The 15,570-nt window shown below is 32.9% G+C and overlaps 1 protein-coding gene across 2 annotated transcripts in view; it reads left to right on the top strand.

The window, feature by feature from the left end:
* LOC123703289 (paired box pox-neuro protein) overlaps positions 1–14,413 on the top strand; it is a 38,231-nt gene extending 23,818 nt beyond the window's left edge. For both annotated transcript variants that reach the window (XM_045651240.1, XM_045651241.1), the window contains exons 3-5: positions 277–497; positions 10,640–10,841; positions 13,182–14,413. In XM_045651240.1, coding sequence (XP_045507196.1) covers positions 277–497; positions 10,640–10,841; positions 13,182–13,840 — 1,082 coding nt within the window. In that variant the 3' untranslated portion in view covers positions 13,841–14,413. The remainder of the gene's footprint in view (positions 1–276; positions 498–10,639; positions 10,842–13,181) is intronic.
* The last annotated feature ends 1,157 nt before the right edge of the window (positions 14,414–15,570 follow it).

Here is a 15,570-nt window from a genome sequence, read left to right on the forward strand (position 1 = left end):
GGAGGCATACGAGTAGGCTTGATATATTGCTGTAAATTCTGCATTGTCGGCTTTTTTGAGAATAAATTAAGTGTTTATTTAAAAGATTTTCCATGTATCGATTATTTATAATGGTATTCCCTTGTATATAAGTGTGATTAATTGAGAATAAGAATAAAATAATTCATGCCGATTTCTTTTGTGCAAAGGTCACGTACAATGATAATTTATTTGTATTATTTTACTGCAGTATATAGGTATATTCTTTGTTTGAAGGTATTAATATTTTTTTCCCAGGGCAAGCGGGTGTAAACCAACTAGGAGGGGTGTTCGTGAACGGCCGTCCTCTCCCAGACATGGTGCGGAAGAGGATAGTCGAACTGGCCATCCTGGGTGTCCGCCCGTGTGATATCAGCCGGCAGCTGCTGGTCTCACACGGGTGTGTGTCGAAGATACTTACACGGTTCTATGAAACTGGGTCTATTAGACCCGGCTCGATTGGCGGGAGTAAGACCAAGGTTAGTGATGTTTTTATACACATTTCGTTATAAGTTATGAGAGATTGTCTTGTTTTTTTAAACGTGTATTGGCCTTGTAAATTAAAGACTTTTGAACGGATTTTAAGCGTGATTTATTCATCACAATATCCTGACATTTCGAACATTTTAAAGCTCACTCTTTTCTGCTCTTTATGTTAAGTAGGTACAGTTCATTATTTAATTTAATTTATATATCTAGTTGTATGCGTTTTTGATTGAATAAATTATTGCTACCTACCGTATCAGTTTCACATTCAGCTTCTGAACTATTAGGTACATAATCACTATGAAAACGGAATGCGGAAAAAAAATGTCATATTATCTAAAAGCATTTATTACCATGAGTGGACTAATTAGTAAACTGATTACCTAAATACTACTACAGCTACCTTCAGTTAGAAAAATACGTTAAATGCATTCAATAAAAACAGGTAAAATGCATAATCAATATCAAAACTCATTGTCTGTATGATTTATTGAATCTAGATTTTACCTACTAATTATGGTGTATAGGCCTCGATTAAAATATTTAACTCAAATGTTTGTGAAATAAAAATATATAAGTACCTATTGCTCTACTTTTAAATTTCTCTATGGCAATACAATTCAATATTTCCTTGTAAATATTAACTTAATCATAAAAATCATCAACTTAATTCAATTGACGATTATGCTTATTACCAAAAATTTAATCGTACTGCACCTACCACAAACGACAAAACAAAAATATCAAAAATTACCCAAAAACGCCGCCCAAAAAGGTTTTCACACACAAAAAAAAGAAAATAAACACTGCAACCGTACAATAAAACGAATGGAGGGGTCACGGCGGCAATCAGTTGTAATTATAAACTATAAAATCACTCCACTTTCGGCTCCTTCGGGTGAGCTTTAGACACGCTTCTCCGGTTGTGTACGCGGGTTCCGTAGTTAATTGTGTTTTAATAGATGAAGTACTTTATTTTTCAATGCAGTCGTTGTTAACATAAATGTCGGCTACAATATTTTTGTTAATAATATAAATCCGAGAATCTTCTGCAACTGTTTTTTTTCCATTTGGCATTTAATTGGTTTTTTTTAATTTATATTCTGACACACACAATCGGATCTCATTTAGTTTGTTACGTATTTATTATCAGTACAGTAAGAAATAACTATGTATATGAGGTAAGATTAGCAGTCTGTAGGTAATTGTGCAAGATTGTTGTATACCCACTAGGTACCTGCCTGTATCGATATACTACCGTAGGTAGGTACTGTGTACTATTGTTGTACATTTTACATAAATATGTAAATTTCCTGAACTGTCTCTACGTCAGGGATTTTACATAATGTTATTTACCCCCAAAATCTCGAAACAGCAGCGGTGAACGTATCGACCTCACTAAATTCGGTACGCCAATAAACCATTTTGTACCCACAAACGAATGCCGCCGCCAAAAAATTGATTATAACAAAATGTACCGAATCACCCAACTCTTTTATTGCTTTTATGGAAATGTTTAATTGACTACTAATCAAGCTATACGTTCGGAAATCGGGCTGAGATCATCGATACGTAGAAAATATTGATGTAGCGAAATGAAAATAGCTTTATAATCGTCTGTTTATAATGTGCAATTACGGAAAGCTGCATTAATATTAAATTTTATTAGGATTCATTTAAATGTTTATTGTTCATTAATTTAAGATGTGTTTCTTATTGTAGGTACGTACATCTTACATGTTAGGCGGAAATTAAGTTCATCTTTCACTTTTCATTGCATCATGCCCGATTTTACACTGAAGTTTAGGTAACTTTATAATTATTCAGATCATTTATATATACGTACAAAGAAAACTGAATATATCCAAAAGGAAACAGTAACAGTTACAGTACAAACCGAATCAGAAACATAAAATATCCTATGTTTAGTTTGAAATTTATCATACGCATTTTATTTCGACCGAAACAAATCGCCAGGTTGGGAAAACACGCAATCGCAAGCGACTGTGTAACAAATATTAACCGTTATTATTAATATACCATGGTAGTTGGTACATAGACCCAGACCTTTACTAAATTAAAAACAAAACAAAATTAAAAAAAGAACTCTTAAGTCAATCTGACGTTTCTGACAACGCCAAAAAGCACATTTTCGCGCGTTTCCATAGTGATGCGCGGTATCTAACTCTTACGTTACAATTATACGAATACGATACGCTTTTATCGATTATCCGTGATCGACAGAAGCGTTTACCGTCTCGATCTAGCTTCCACTTGATAATTGAACTTGGCATTCCCGTAACCATTTCAGACAAAAGTATTTAACGAATCGAATGGCTATTAAGTACGAATCGATTATAATCTCTGGTTATGTTTCCAGTTTTATTCTCGATTGATCCGGTAACATCGATTAATCGACCGAATATTATTAGGTTGGATTTTTTACGGTTGCTATTGAACAATTAGCGGTAAGGTTAATGTTGGATGCCTGAAGATGAACATAAATCGTAACTTTATCTTCTATAAGTATTTAAAGGTTTTATAAAAATAATTATAAAAATAAAAGCTCTATTTTCAAATGCTTGACTTCGTTCACTTCGTTTTTCTTTAGCAACCTTTACAAAAATTTAAACATTAAAAAAATTTAAAATATATAACAGTATTTTCTTTCATAAATTTTTCACATAAGACACCAAGCGATTCTTATAAAAATCAACTCTTAATATTTGAGATGCAAAAAGCTATGAACAAACAACGTCATGTAACGAAAAAAAAGTATCATTCTATTTTTAAAATTTATAGACATAATGCACGGAAAATAGGTGCAACCTAAGCTGGTTTTGCACGACTCAATCGACCACACGGACTTATCCTCGAGTTTACGACCAAAAGTTATGCTTTTTATGATCGATGGCCACAATTTACGACCAAATGACCATAATTAGAGATCACACCGCGCTTCGCTTTATGGCGTTGTATTGACCACTTTCACACTAAATTTGATTGTTACAACGGTTTTGAGTAATGTTTCCAAGTATAAAAATTAATTATTGTGATTGCGATTTTTAATATTTGTTATAATTGGCTTAATGTACAGAGGATTTTATTCCAATTAGACGAATAGGAACCTCCTTTATTTTTTTAAAAGTAAGTAGACGTTTGAACTTATCTATATTATACATTTAATAAATCTGTAGAAGGGTCAATTCTGTACATTGAAAATATTGATAAAATAAATAGCAGGGAGTATTACTGGATCGATAGCAACCCCAAATATGTGATTAAAAAATTTTTTGTCTGTCTGTCTGTCCGTCTGTCTGTCTGTCTGTCTGTATGTGAAGGCATCACGTGAAAACCAACGGTTCGATTTCGATGAAACTTGGTATAATTATACCTTATTAACCTGGGCATAAAATAGGATACTTTTTACTCGGAAAAATACGTAGAAAAAAAATAAATCTTAATTTTTCTTAATTTTTCCGCGCGGACGGAGTCGCGGGCGGAAGCTAGTGTATAATATGAACATTAATTTAGAAGTTATCATTTGTTCAAATTATCAGAAATTGTAGTTTCTTGTTATGATAGTATGGCCTGGATAATATAGAGTCCTGCATTCGATAATTGGCAAAAACTAATAAATAACAACAAGGTAATCGAGGAGCTGTCAAATACATCTAAGTATAACAAGAGCTTTTTAACTGAAAATCAAAACCAGCTTAAGGTTTCGTTATTTTGATGAGCAACTAAAAAAACAAATCCCTTTGCAAAATTTCAATGACCCTAAAGAATCTAAGTTTCCTCAAAACTTACGGATAGTCATAGACGTAGAAAGCTAGCAAATAATTGCAATCTTACGGTAAACTTATATGGCCAATTAGCGACTTGGCAAGTACTTGAAGTTTTTATTCGACATGCCTTACGAAGGTTACACATAAATTATTAATTTTGCTTCTTTATTCCTATGCTAATTTGTATGAAATTTATGTTGAGCGACTATGTAATATTAATAAATATTTATTAATATAAAACTCGTGTAACGTTCTGTCGTCATTGTATTTGTTCGCTTTGTTTACTTTAAAAATATGAATTCACTAATTTCTCAGGAAAGTAAGTAATATAAGTAACCACCTATTTATAATGTTAATATACTTATGATTTAATACCAATACCATACTCTATATATTATAACTTTTACATTCCTATTTCTTTATGCCCATGACAAGAAAATAATTGTTACCTACTCTACTTAGGTACTCTATAACTCTACGCGAAATTGAACTAATCTTTTGAGCTTAAAGTTTTAAGCTGGTATTGGAAATGAACGTAGATTATAGTAGGTACATACCTAGATTCTAGATACGGAATAATACATAGATATACTTAATACGTATTACGGTATTAGACCGTGCTACTACTTACCTTTATTTTTACTTTATTTCCTTTATCCCACAATCAATCCAAACCTATGAAGATTAATAACAATAATGCTATTTAATAACAAAGAAGGAAATGACCTAATGAACGATTTCAAAACGCTTAACCCTTACCCACCCTCGATTTCCGGTAGCGCTTATCATAATCACAGTCATGTTGAAGTTAGGGTTAAAATTGTTATATCTCAATAGAATCTAAAGAGTATTCGTATTGTTATTGCTGCAATGCATTATTTTAATGATTTGGTTTGGTTGGTTTGGTTGGTTTCTAATTGTCGGATTGTACTCTAATTTTTTTCCGATTAGAGTACGTTTAATTAATTAATATCTATGTAATTATTCTGTTAGTTTATTCAGATTTATGTATGTAGCATAATTTATTAATGCAAGTTAGATTAATTCAGAAACGCGTCAAATTGAGAGAACATGGAGAGAACATGGATCAGAAATTATAAGTTTATATTCCTAACTGTATCAGAATATCAAACCAGATTATTTTTAGTTACTAAATAATTATTTTATATAAATAAAACACTTTATAGTTAGGTACGTGTTTATTTTTAATTGAATGTATTTTTTTTATTCACAATCAAAAAAGACACTTAAAACTAATACATATACAGCAAAAATGCATTGTACATTTTCCCCAAACGGTATAAATAAAAAGCCACTAATAAATACTCCACCTATCATTTCACAAATTAAAACGAAACATAATTACACCTTCACCGTCAGGGATGACAAATAGATACGATTCCCATGAATTTAAACCAACATATTCGTATATTATTGAAAACTCCGATAATAATCTAAAACTCAATAACATGCTAAAGCCACATTAACAGCTATGACAAACAGAATAACGTGAATATTTTGTACTGGCAACGTGTTAGCCGTGTTTAATTGCGCAAGCAACACCGAAGCATTTGTATTTAATTTCAGGTTAATCATGGACACGTTTGAATCGAATTCCCTGTAATTACACTGAAAAACGCTACAAAAACGTTTCATACTATTCTGTTACTTTCTTTAAAAATATTGCTATGATGTCGTTAATTTTTCAGGTATAGGTATTCGTGTCATCGAAAATTAAATTAAATAACCAATACATTATTATTAATTGTAATTTATTGTCTGTCACCTGAATTAAAAGTAATAAAAAATAAAAATTATACAAGTTTACATATAAATTACATTTCTAATTAAAGTTGGTGGTACCAACTTTAACTATTTGATGGATTTGTCAATATTTAAATTCAAATATGGATTTTATAATAATATCTACTTAAGTAAGTATAACATCAGAATAGAATAAATTTCTTTGAAGAATCTATCTGAGTAGGTCATTATACCTAGTCAGATAGATTTGCTTTGAATTGATTTTAATCCATTGATTGTCATCGTTACTAAAATTTAATGATAAACCCAGGTGTATAAAAACAAAATAATCGATCTTTATATAATGCATAGTTCTTAGAACTTACATAACTCATAAATCCAATATTATTACATAGCCACCGTTAATACAAAGTAAATGATAACATACATAAGAAAATGAGGAAAATTGTTATATAATTGTGCTAAAAACAATACGTGAATTACATAAACAAATGATTTTGCTTAATAAACTCAATGCATAACAAATCATAAAATACAGCTTTAAGATTATTAATGAAATGATGATTGTTTTACAAGAATCTAGTAAAATACCATAATTTATGTTATGCGTTAATAATTTTATTAAGTATCCACGGTACTAGTTTTTTGTTAATCCATTGAAAGGACAAGTATTTTCCAATCAATATGTGATTAGCTTAGATTTATATTAAGATTAACAATCTGTCAGATCTGACTTTAATTAAACGTTATAATCTGTGTAACAGGCATAAAAAAATTCGTTAATCAACGACAATAGACTTCTGAAAAAAATATAGAAACTCTTTTATCTATAATGTCAAATGGAACGCGATCGAAACGTTGTTCCATATTCGAATAATTAGGTCTTTTTCCGAGTGCAATCTGAAGTGGCATCGGGGTAATTTGTAACAGTAATGGCGCGATTGGTCAAGCCGGGTCATGGGAGCGGCGAGCACCTGTCAACCGTTGTCAACCTATCGTCGTGGTTATCTATTAATGCCTTAATAACCACGATTAGGGATGTGGAATTTAGAAGGAACGTTTGACAAAAACGTTTTTTGAAGATAACATGCGAGATCTTGTTATACGTTATTTGTGGTTTGCAATGTAACGGAATCTTTTTGGTTAATTAGTTTGAAAAGTCGACGTTCCGTTTTGTTTTTTATTTCATGAAATATATTTGTAACTTGTGTAAGTATTGGGCTTAACAATAATATTTAAATAAGGTGTATCGATAAATGGTGAACGTATTATTGAAGACTTTTATTAGCACTATAATTTATTACGCATCTATGTCTTCAGCCTTATGACAGTTCTGAATACCAAGATAAAATATCTATTTATTCATTACAGAATATCTAACGCAATTTCAAATTTCTAAATCCGAGTACAGAGAACAGGAAACATGCGTTCATAAATAAAAGTTTATTTCCAAACGATTTATATTTTATTGTAGTCTGTGGCTGTGCACAGAACATCAATATGTTTCCGTAACACTGGACGGATTTGCACAGATAATATTCACTTTATGGTGGCTCACGTGGATTATACTGTCGATATTATTACTCGCCTCTTAATACCGTAAAGCTGCTTCATAAAACATATTGGAAATACTTGATACACTTTATCTGATGCCGCTTTAGTTTCACCGTTATTTGTGTATTGTCAATAACGGATAGTGAAATCGAACAATTTATGAGTACATAATAATATGTATGACCGATAAACCATTGCACCATAATTCTTATAGCATAGAAGTTCTGCTTCGCTTATTTGTTTCAAAATATGTAAGAAAATATTATACTTACCTATCTCAAAGAGAGCATCCGCTAAAATTAAAACAATCTAATTTTCCGAGCCTGGTGGCTAAATTCCTACCTTTTTGGCTAAACGGGAAAAAGAAAATTGATACAATATTTTATGCATAATCTCTACAGTCTACAGTAAGCATTATTTATATAATAGATATTAATTATCATATGATTATGTTTAGAATAGTTTTTTAGTTTTATTTGCTTTGTATTTCTTTATCCGTCATAACCAGCATCGGTTTCCTAATGAAACACAAACCGCAGCATAAAAAGAATATTACCGTCAATAATTACATACAAAAACTAATTATCTAGACTAGTTATTACAATAATCTACAATGCCCCTTAAATATTCACCTTTGATATTCGAATGTCATAACGGTGTCGCGCAATCATTTTTTTTATAATAAAAAACGTCAACTCCTAGACAAGCAACGCACCTGCAATACCATTAAGCCAATATTAACTGCGGAGAATCTCTTCCTCCCTCGAATTAATATCGAATCAATCCGTCATTAAAGCAACGGGTCTCACGCCCCGGCAAATTATCTTTCACCCCATCAGGAAGGTGGAAAGTCTAATAGAAATCGGTAATAAGAAACGCTAATCGTGCACGCGTTTGTGGACAGTTAGGAGGCCATCTTGTTTTGTAGCGGCCCGCAAAAACTTATATTGGATGTGTCAAGGTATGATGGATGTTTGCGTACAAAAAGCGTCGCGTACGGAACCGATCGTCACGGAATGCAACTACTGGTCTACCGCTTTCATAATCGATCTTTCGTACCGTAATATCGCCATGATTCTGCTTGTAACGGATCATTTCGGATTTCATAACTTTTGTTTACAGTAAAGTGAGTATTGATGGCGTTTACGCGTTTCGCGCCGCGAATTCGAATTGCGAATGTTTTTTTTTTATCTATATGGGATAATTGTTGTGTGTTGTGTTTGCCTGTTTCTTATAAGTAAATTAATCACATTCAAATTAGGACTGAGTTGAGCTCATACATGATATAATTTTATATCATGGGTCATTTTTAGAAATTACACATAGACAACTTGAGGAACATTATGAAGCACTTCCATCATTTATATCTGTGTATACTATTTGCGTACACCTAATCAAAGCGCTCCCCAACCACTTAACACCCAAAAATAAGTGACCATCAAATTAAAAGATAGAGCCGTTAGTAGTTAATTTTCTGATATAGTAAGCACTTGAACATCAACTAATGAGGAAAGCCGGGGGACTAAGCAAGTCATTATGGCCGACACCTGTCTATTCGCACGGACTTTCATTTCATTTATTGCCTACTAAAGATATACTGTAATGAAAAATTCCAATGTTCTGATACTGTTGAATAACACGCGTGTTTTGTTTTTATGATAGTAGATTTCGTAAAGAGGGCGTTTTTATAGTTATTAAAAATGTGTACCTACTTAGGATTTATAACGCACTAGACTGATTGTTCAACTGTGTCATTACAAATACTTATAGGTAGGTATGTGAATTTTTATTGGACTGATTTATAATATAAAAATCTGATCTGGCTTAACTTTTTTTCCTTTTTTGCATTAAAAATTTGGACATCAGGTGTAAAAATGAAACAATAAAATACAAAATATTTCATACAAAATTGCCTAAATATTTTGACAGCTTCAATATCGGACGCATCAAAATAATCATAGACTATCCTAATCGCACGTATCCTTCGATTTACAAATTAAATGTAGTCATTGCCATTATATAGATAAAAAAGAGAAAAAAAAAGAAGTCGGCATTATCCAAACGTTCAATAGGATATCGATTGAGCGTCTAATGGCGTAATTGCTAGTTTCCCGCCAAAATTAACGCCTTGAAATCCAAGTGGGTGCTTCGGTCCGTGGACTACTATTTACACATTATCTTTGACAGACTGCGTTAAGTTTATAATTATATATCGATGCTTGCGTGGAAGTTACGTTTTAGAAAAAGTGGTTGTAATGGATTTTCGAACATGTGGTTTTGTAGTTTTTTTAAACATATCATACATCTGTCCCAAATAAAATTGTTCTGTATAAGCGTACAAATGCACTTTTAAATATGAATCAATTACGCTTTGTTTTTGCATAAATACGAAGTGTAGGCGGGCACGTAAAACGTAGGAAGAAAAAATAAATTACTCTTACTTCCCTGTACGCTAAATGAGATGTTTCTCGGTAAAACAAACAACGTATCGAAGTATGTATATCATTATTAAACAGCCATTAAGTAAACGCGTTATTGGATCCGGCATCTGAACCACCTTATAATTTCATGACAATAATGCTTAGTTTGTTTAATATTTTTTCACGTTTTATGTAAAATTAAAATTTTAGGAAGTCGGAACAGCTTGAAGGGAATTGAAGTAGGTAGGTATCTATTTTTTCTGGCATTTATAAAAATAAATTTAGTTTTATTTATTTTGTTTGCACAATTTAAACTCAAACTTAAAAATGGTTTCATTAAAAAAAAAACTTGTAGGTATCTTAATACAGTGAATACTTTTGAATCTTTATCTCTATAATATTACCTACGTTCATATAAGAATTACCAATTACCATACCATACCGAACCGACCTAATAAATTAGATTGCATATATCATAACCTTAGATCATTAATAACAAACAAAAGAAAATGGTGAAAAATTAAAACAATTTTCTCAAACACTTTTTTAACTTTGTTTATTACAAATTAATATTCTACACGTCAAATAAACATAAAAATCTCTTTCCAGCAAGTGGCAACACCAACCGTCGTGAAGAAAATCCTACGCTTGAAGCAAGAGAACCCAGGCATGTTCGCTTGGGAGATTCGCGAGCGGCTTCTCAGCGCGAGAGTGTGCGAGCCGCACTCAATACCGTCCGTGTCGTCAGTGAATAGAATCCTTAGAAACAGTGGCCTGGCGTGGAGCGACGATGACACGAGAAACTCGCATGGTAAGCATAAATAGAGAAAGAGAAGCAAGCTTGCTAGTTTAAAAATACACGAGTGTAAGAGCTGCACTCCATACCTTCTGTGTCGTCCGTGAATAGGTACATAGAATCCTTAGAAACAGTGGCCTGGCGTGGAGCGACAATGACACGAGAAACTCGCATGGTAAGCATAAATAGAGAAAGAGAAGCAAGCTTGCTAGTTTAAAAATACACGAGCGTAAGAGCTGCACTCCGTACCTTCTGTGTCGTCCGTGAATAGGTACATATAGAATCCTTAGAAACAGTGGCCTGGCGTGGAGCGACAATGACACGAGAAACTCGCACGGTAAGCAAAATATATAGAGCAAGAGAAGCAAGCTTATTCGTTTAAAGAAACGCGAGAGTGTGCGAGCCGCACTTCTGAACCTTCTGTGTTGTCCGTGAATAGGATCCTTAGAAACAGCGGACTGGAGTGGAGCGACAATGACACGAAAAACTCGCATGGTAAGCATAGATTATAGAGCAAGTGAACCAAGTTTGTTCGCTCAGCATAATATGTAATATTTGTATGCAAGCGACTGCTGAACGCGAGTGTGGGGAAGTACAAACAAAAAAATAACTTTAAGTTTTAATAACTGTCAATATTATCTCCAAAAATTAGAATTGCATTTACATTAAAAACAAGTCAGAATTTAATTATTAAATTAATTACCATAAAGTGTGTTAACACGTGCCACAGTTCCGCTAATGTAATGATACATACCTATACTTAGTCAAATATTTACATAGTGTGACATGTTTTATAGCACCTTTAACAGAACTCGTAAAGATTTAAATCGTATACATTTTTGTAATAAACTATAGGCAGGTGAAAAGAGCAATAATCTAATGTTACATTTGTTACGAATGCAAATACAAAACAAACTGCGTAATTATAATAAATCAACCATAGTATTATATTTATAGCGAAATAATTTACGCATTTCGAAATGGACGTTAGAATAATAATTAGTTCAGTGAAATTTAATTTATTACATAATAGATAACGTCAACACAATTCAGAGACAATTAACGTATTTTTTAAATATTCAAAGTACTTATTTAATTATTTTATAGTTTACTTTTTGAGAGATACACCTATCTAGCTAATCAATCTCAAAAGTAAAAATAAACCTGCAATAAATTAATGATTTGTAAAATTAAAATATGACCGTATTAGTTTTTACTATTTTTTTTAAATACTATCACCGTTATAACCCAGAGTCTAAAGAATAAGTTCAATGCAATATTCATCGACTTCCAATAAAGATACAAGCATAAAACAACATTCTGACATCAATCATTTGACTAGACACCAGTTAACCAATAAATTAACCAAACACAACACATTGAATGTTACAGCGCGTAAAATATTTCATACTTACACTCTTTAGTGATACAAAGGTTATTGACAGTACCCAGCATTTGTTTTAGATCATAACATTGTTAATTTTACGAGTCGTCGCGTGAATTTCGATGTCAAATTTATTGGGAACATTGTCGTCCTGTGGTTATGGCCGTCGTAAATTATTTTAAATTAGGAATTTCGTTTAAAGTCTAATTAATGAGTTTAACGGCTCGGGCACGTCCCATAGACAACACTTGATTTGTAGCCATTTGCAGATGTCACCTTTATGATGCGAGTTATTTACACTCTCGTTTCGCGAAGACAATATACGAGTTATTTATTCCGCCATAGAGTATCAAACAGAAATCCAGAATATATATTAGTTTGTCATTATTTGTACCCACATAATATTATCAAGTTTGCGGTATTATTAAGCTTGATGGTTTGATTGAAGGGCTGTATCACAAGGGGGATAATTTGAGTAACGAGGTTCAATATTTAAATAATTGGCAATTATGCCACAAAATAAACTATAGTCACAGAATACATAATAGTAGCTAAACGCTACAGAACGGACACTCTCCGCCTCCCGCCAAAATTAAACACTTACCTCACCCCGCACGATCAGACATGTTATGGTACCCATTTCCCCGCAAGGACGATACCAACGACGTCTTAGACGAAACGCAACGAAGATTGACAACATTAATCAAATTGACATAAAGTAATTTTATTATTTTGGATTTGTGATTATCGTTTTTCGTAGAAAATGGTTAAATATTGTGCTGTTTACGGATGTATTTCATCAGAAAAACGCGAATTTTTTTTTACGCTAGTCACAAATGTGCCAACCATAAAGCGTTAACACACACATTTGCAGTCTCTACAGTGTGACTGTCAAAACAATCATTTTGTATGGAGTGTCCGGGTAGGTAAAAATTGGCGAGATGAATAATAATGTTCTTTTTTCTTTACAGAAGCGTATCCACAACCTGAATTGACGCCAAACATGATTGACTACATGTCGCTCAAGAATTCTTTACCGCCCACGCCTATGCCGCAGCAGTCGCCATACTTCCCGCACTCAGCAGTAAGAGTTCCCCCACCACAATCTGATCAACACCTCTACGATCGAAGATTAGCTACAACTTGGCTGCTAGCAAACCAACAAGCACAAGGCCTCCTCAAACCCTACCCCATATCACCCTGGCAAAGAGTCATGATGCCATACCCGGACACAAAGAATTTCTCGCCATACGCAATCAGCCTGCACAATGATATCATCAACAGAATCAACCCAGACGAAGTGAAATCAGAAACGTCAGAACAGATATCCGTTGAAGCCAGCGATGACAGCACGGACAGGCCCGACACAGATGACCAAGAATCGAAAACGAAGGAAAAGAAGAAGAACCCGTATTCCATTGAGGAATTATTGAAAAAGCCAGACAAAATCGTAAACACTACTCCGATTGGGTTCCAGAACTTCCTACGGCAGCCGAGTGGAAGTTTAATTGAGTGTCAGGAGAAAACTCTAAGCAATCGCAGTTCGCCAGCCAGCTATTGCTCTGTACAAAGCGGTGCGTCTAATGATTGCTCTTTAGAATCTGGGTCGGAAATCAAACAGGGAATGTGAACTAGTCAAAACAGTATAGCCATATTAAAAATTATGTTTGCCATAACGTAGTCGATACGTGTGTATTCTAGACATTCCATAGACATAGACCGTACATAGACAAATTATTTAGGTAATTTATTATTTACTTTAAATTATTATTTAATGTTTAGAAGAAAATTTATAGTGTACGTTAAATAGTAGACTTAGAAATTGTATTATAGCTATTTGTAAAATATTCTAGAGTTACAATAAATTAAAATAAAAGATTGGTTATTGAACATTCCCGCCAAAATTCTGAATTTGTTACTAACTAACTATAGTAATAATGTGCGAAAACAGTTAAAATCGATTAATTTATCGATAAAAATAATATATTGTAAATACGTAAGTTATGAATAAGTTTCTGTGATATTGTAAATGTTGTGTAGGTTTGTGTTCATATGCACAAAGCACATTCCATAGATAAAAAAAACTGTACATGTAGAAATAGTAAGTATGGTCCTGTACTTGAGTATAATATTATAAAGTATGCATAATATTGTATTTATAAATTTATGATTTAGTGCATACCTATGTTTAAATATTAGCACAATAAACCAAATATAAAAATAAATTTGTTTTAATTTCCTATGGTTAAATCGCATAATATTATTCTACTAATATTATAAATGTGAAAGGTTGTTATGATGAATGGATGTTTGTTACTCTTTCACGCAAATACTACTGAACCGATAACAATGAAATTTGTTATGTAGGTAGAAGACGCAGAATAAGATATAGACTTTGTATCCCGGAAATCCCACAGGAACGGGAACAATGCGGGATTTTCTTTGAAAACACGGTCGAAGCCGCGGGCGGAAATCTAGTAATCATATACTTAATACATTCGCGATTATACTTTTATGTGTCGCGGTACAATGTTGCATAATAATTAGAAGATATAAATGCAAATTTGAAGTTAATGCACATGAAAAATGGAAATGCTAGGTGAAAGCTTTGTAATTTTATGGAAATCTAATGGCAACGCTTGCTCATAAATTATAGTACAATAATTTTATTTCTATCAATCCGTGGTTTTTATTACTTACCTATTTTCTATTAGCCAAAAGGCACGACCGATTTTGATGCAGTTTTTTTTAATACATAGAGTGATTCAAGAGGAAGGTTTTAGTATCTATATGACTATATTATGTATATAATTTACTAGCTGCGCCCTGCGGTTTCACTCGCGTGGCTCCGCTCGTGTTGGTCTTAGCGTGATGATATTTAGCCTATAGCCTTCCTCGATAAATGGGCTATCTAACACCGAAAGAATTTTTCAGTTCGGATCAGTAGATGCTGAGATTAGCGCGTTCAAACAAAAAACCTCTTCAGCTTTATAAAATTAGTATAGACTAGCTGCGCTCCGCGGTTTCACCCGCGTGGCTCCTGTCTTGTTGGTCTTAGCGTGATCATATAAAGCCTTCCTCAATAAATGGGCTATCTAACACCGAAAGAATTTTTGAAATAGGACCAGTAGTTCCTGAGATTAGCGCGTTCAAACGAACAAAAAACAAACTCTTCAGCTTTATAATATTAGGTACTTAGTATAGATTTGTATAGATAGGTAGCTGTTATTATTCTGTGGTATAGATTAGGTTTTAGACAAAGTGGGCAAGCTGTGGGCGGAAAGCTAGTAAATTGCAAAAAATATTATCATCATCAATATTAAAGTCTGAGTGAAACACTAGCGCCATCTAGTATCAAAT

This window comes from Colias croceus, chromosome 25 (genome assembly GCF_905220415.1).
Source record: "Colias croceus chromosome 25, ilColCroc2.1".
In the NCBI taxonomy this organism is placed as follows: Eukaryota; Metazoa; Arthropoda; class Insecta; order Lepidoptera; family Pieridae; genus Colias; species Colias croceus.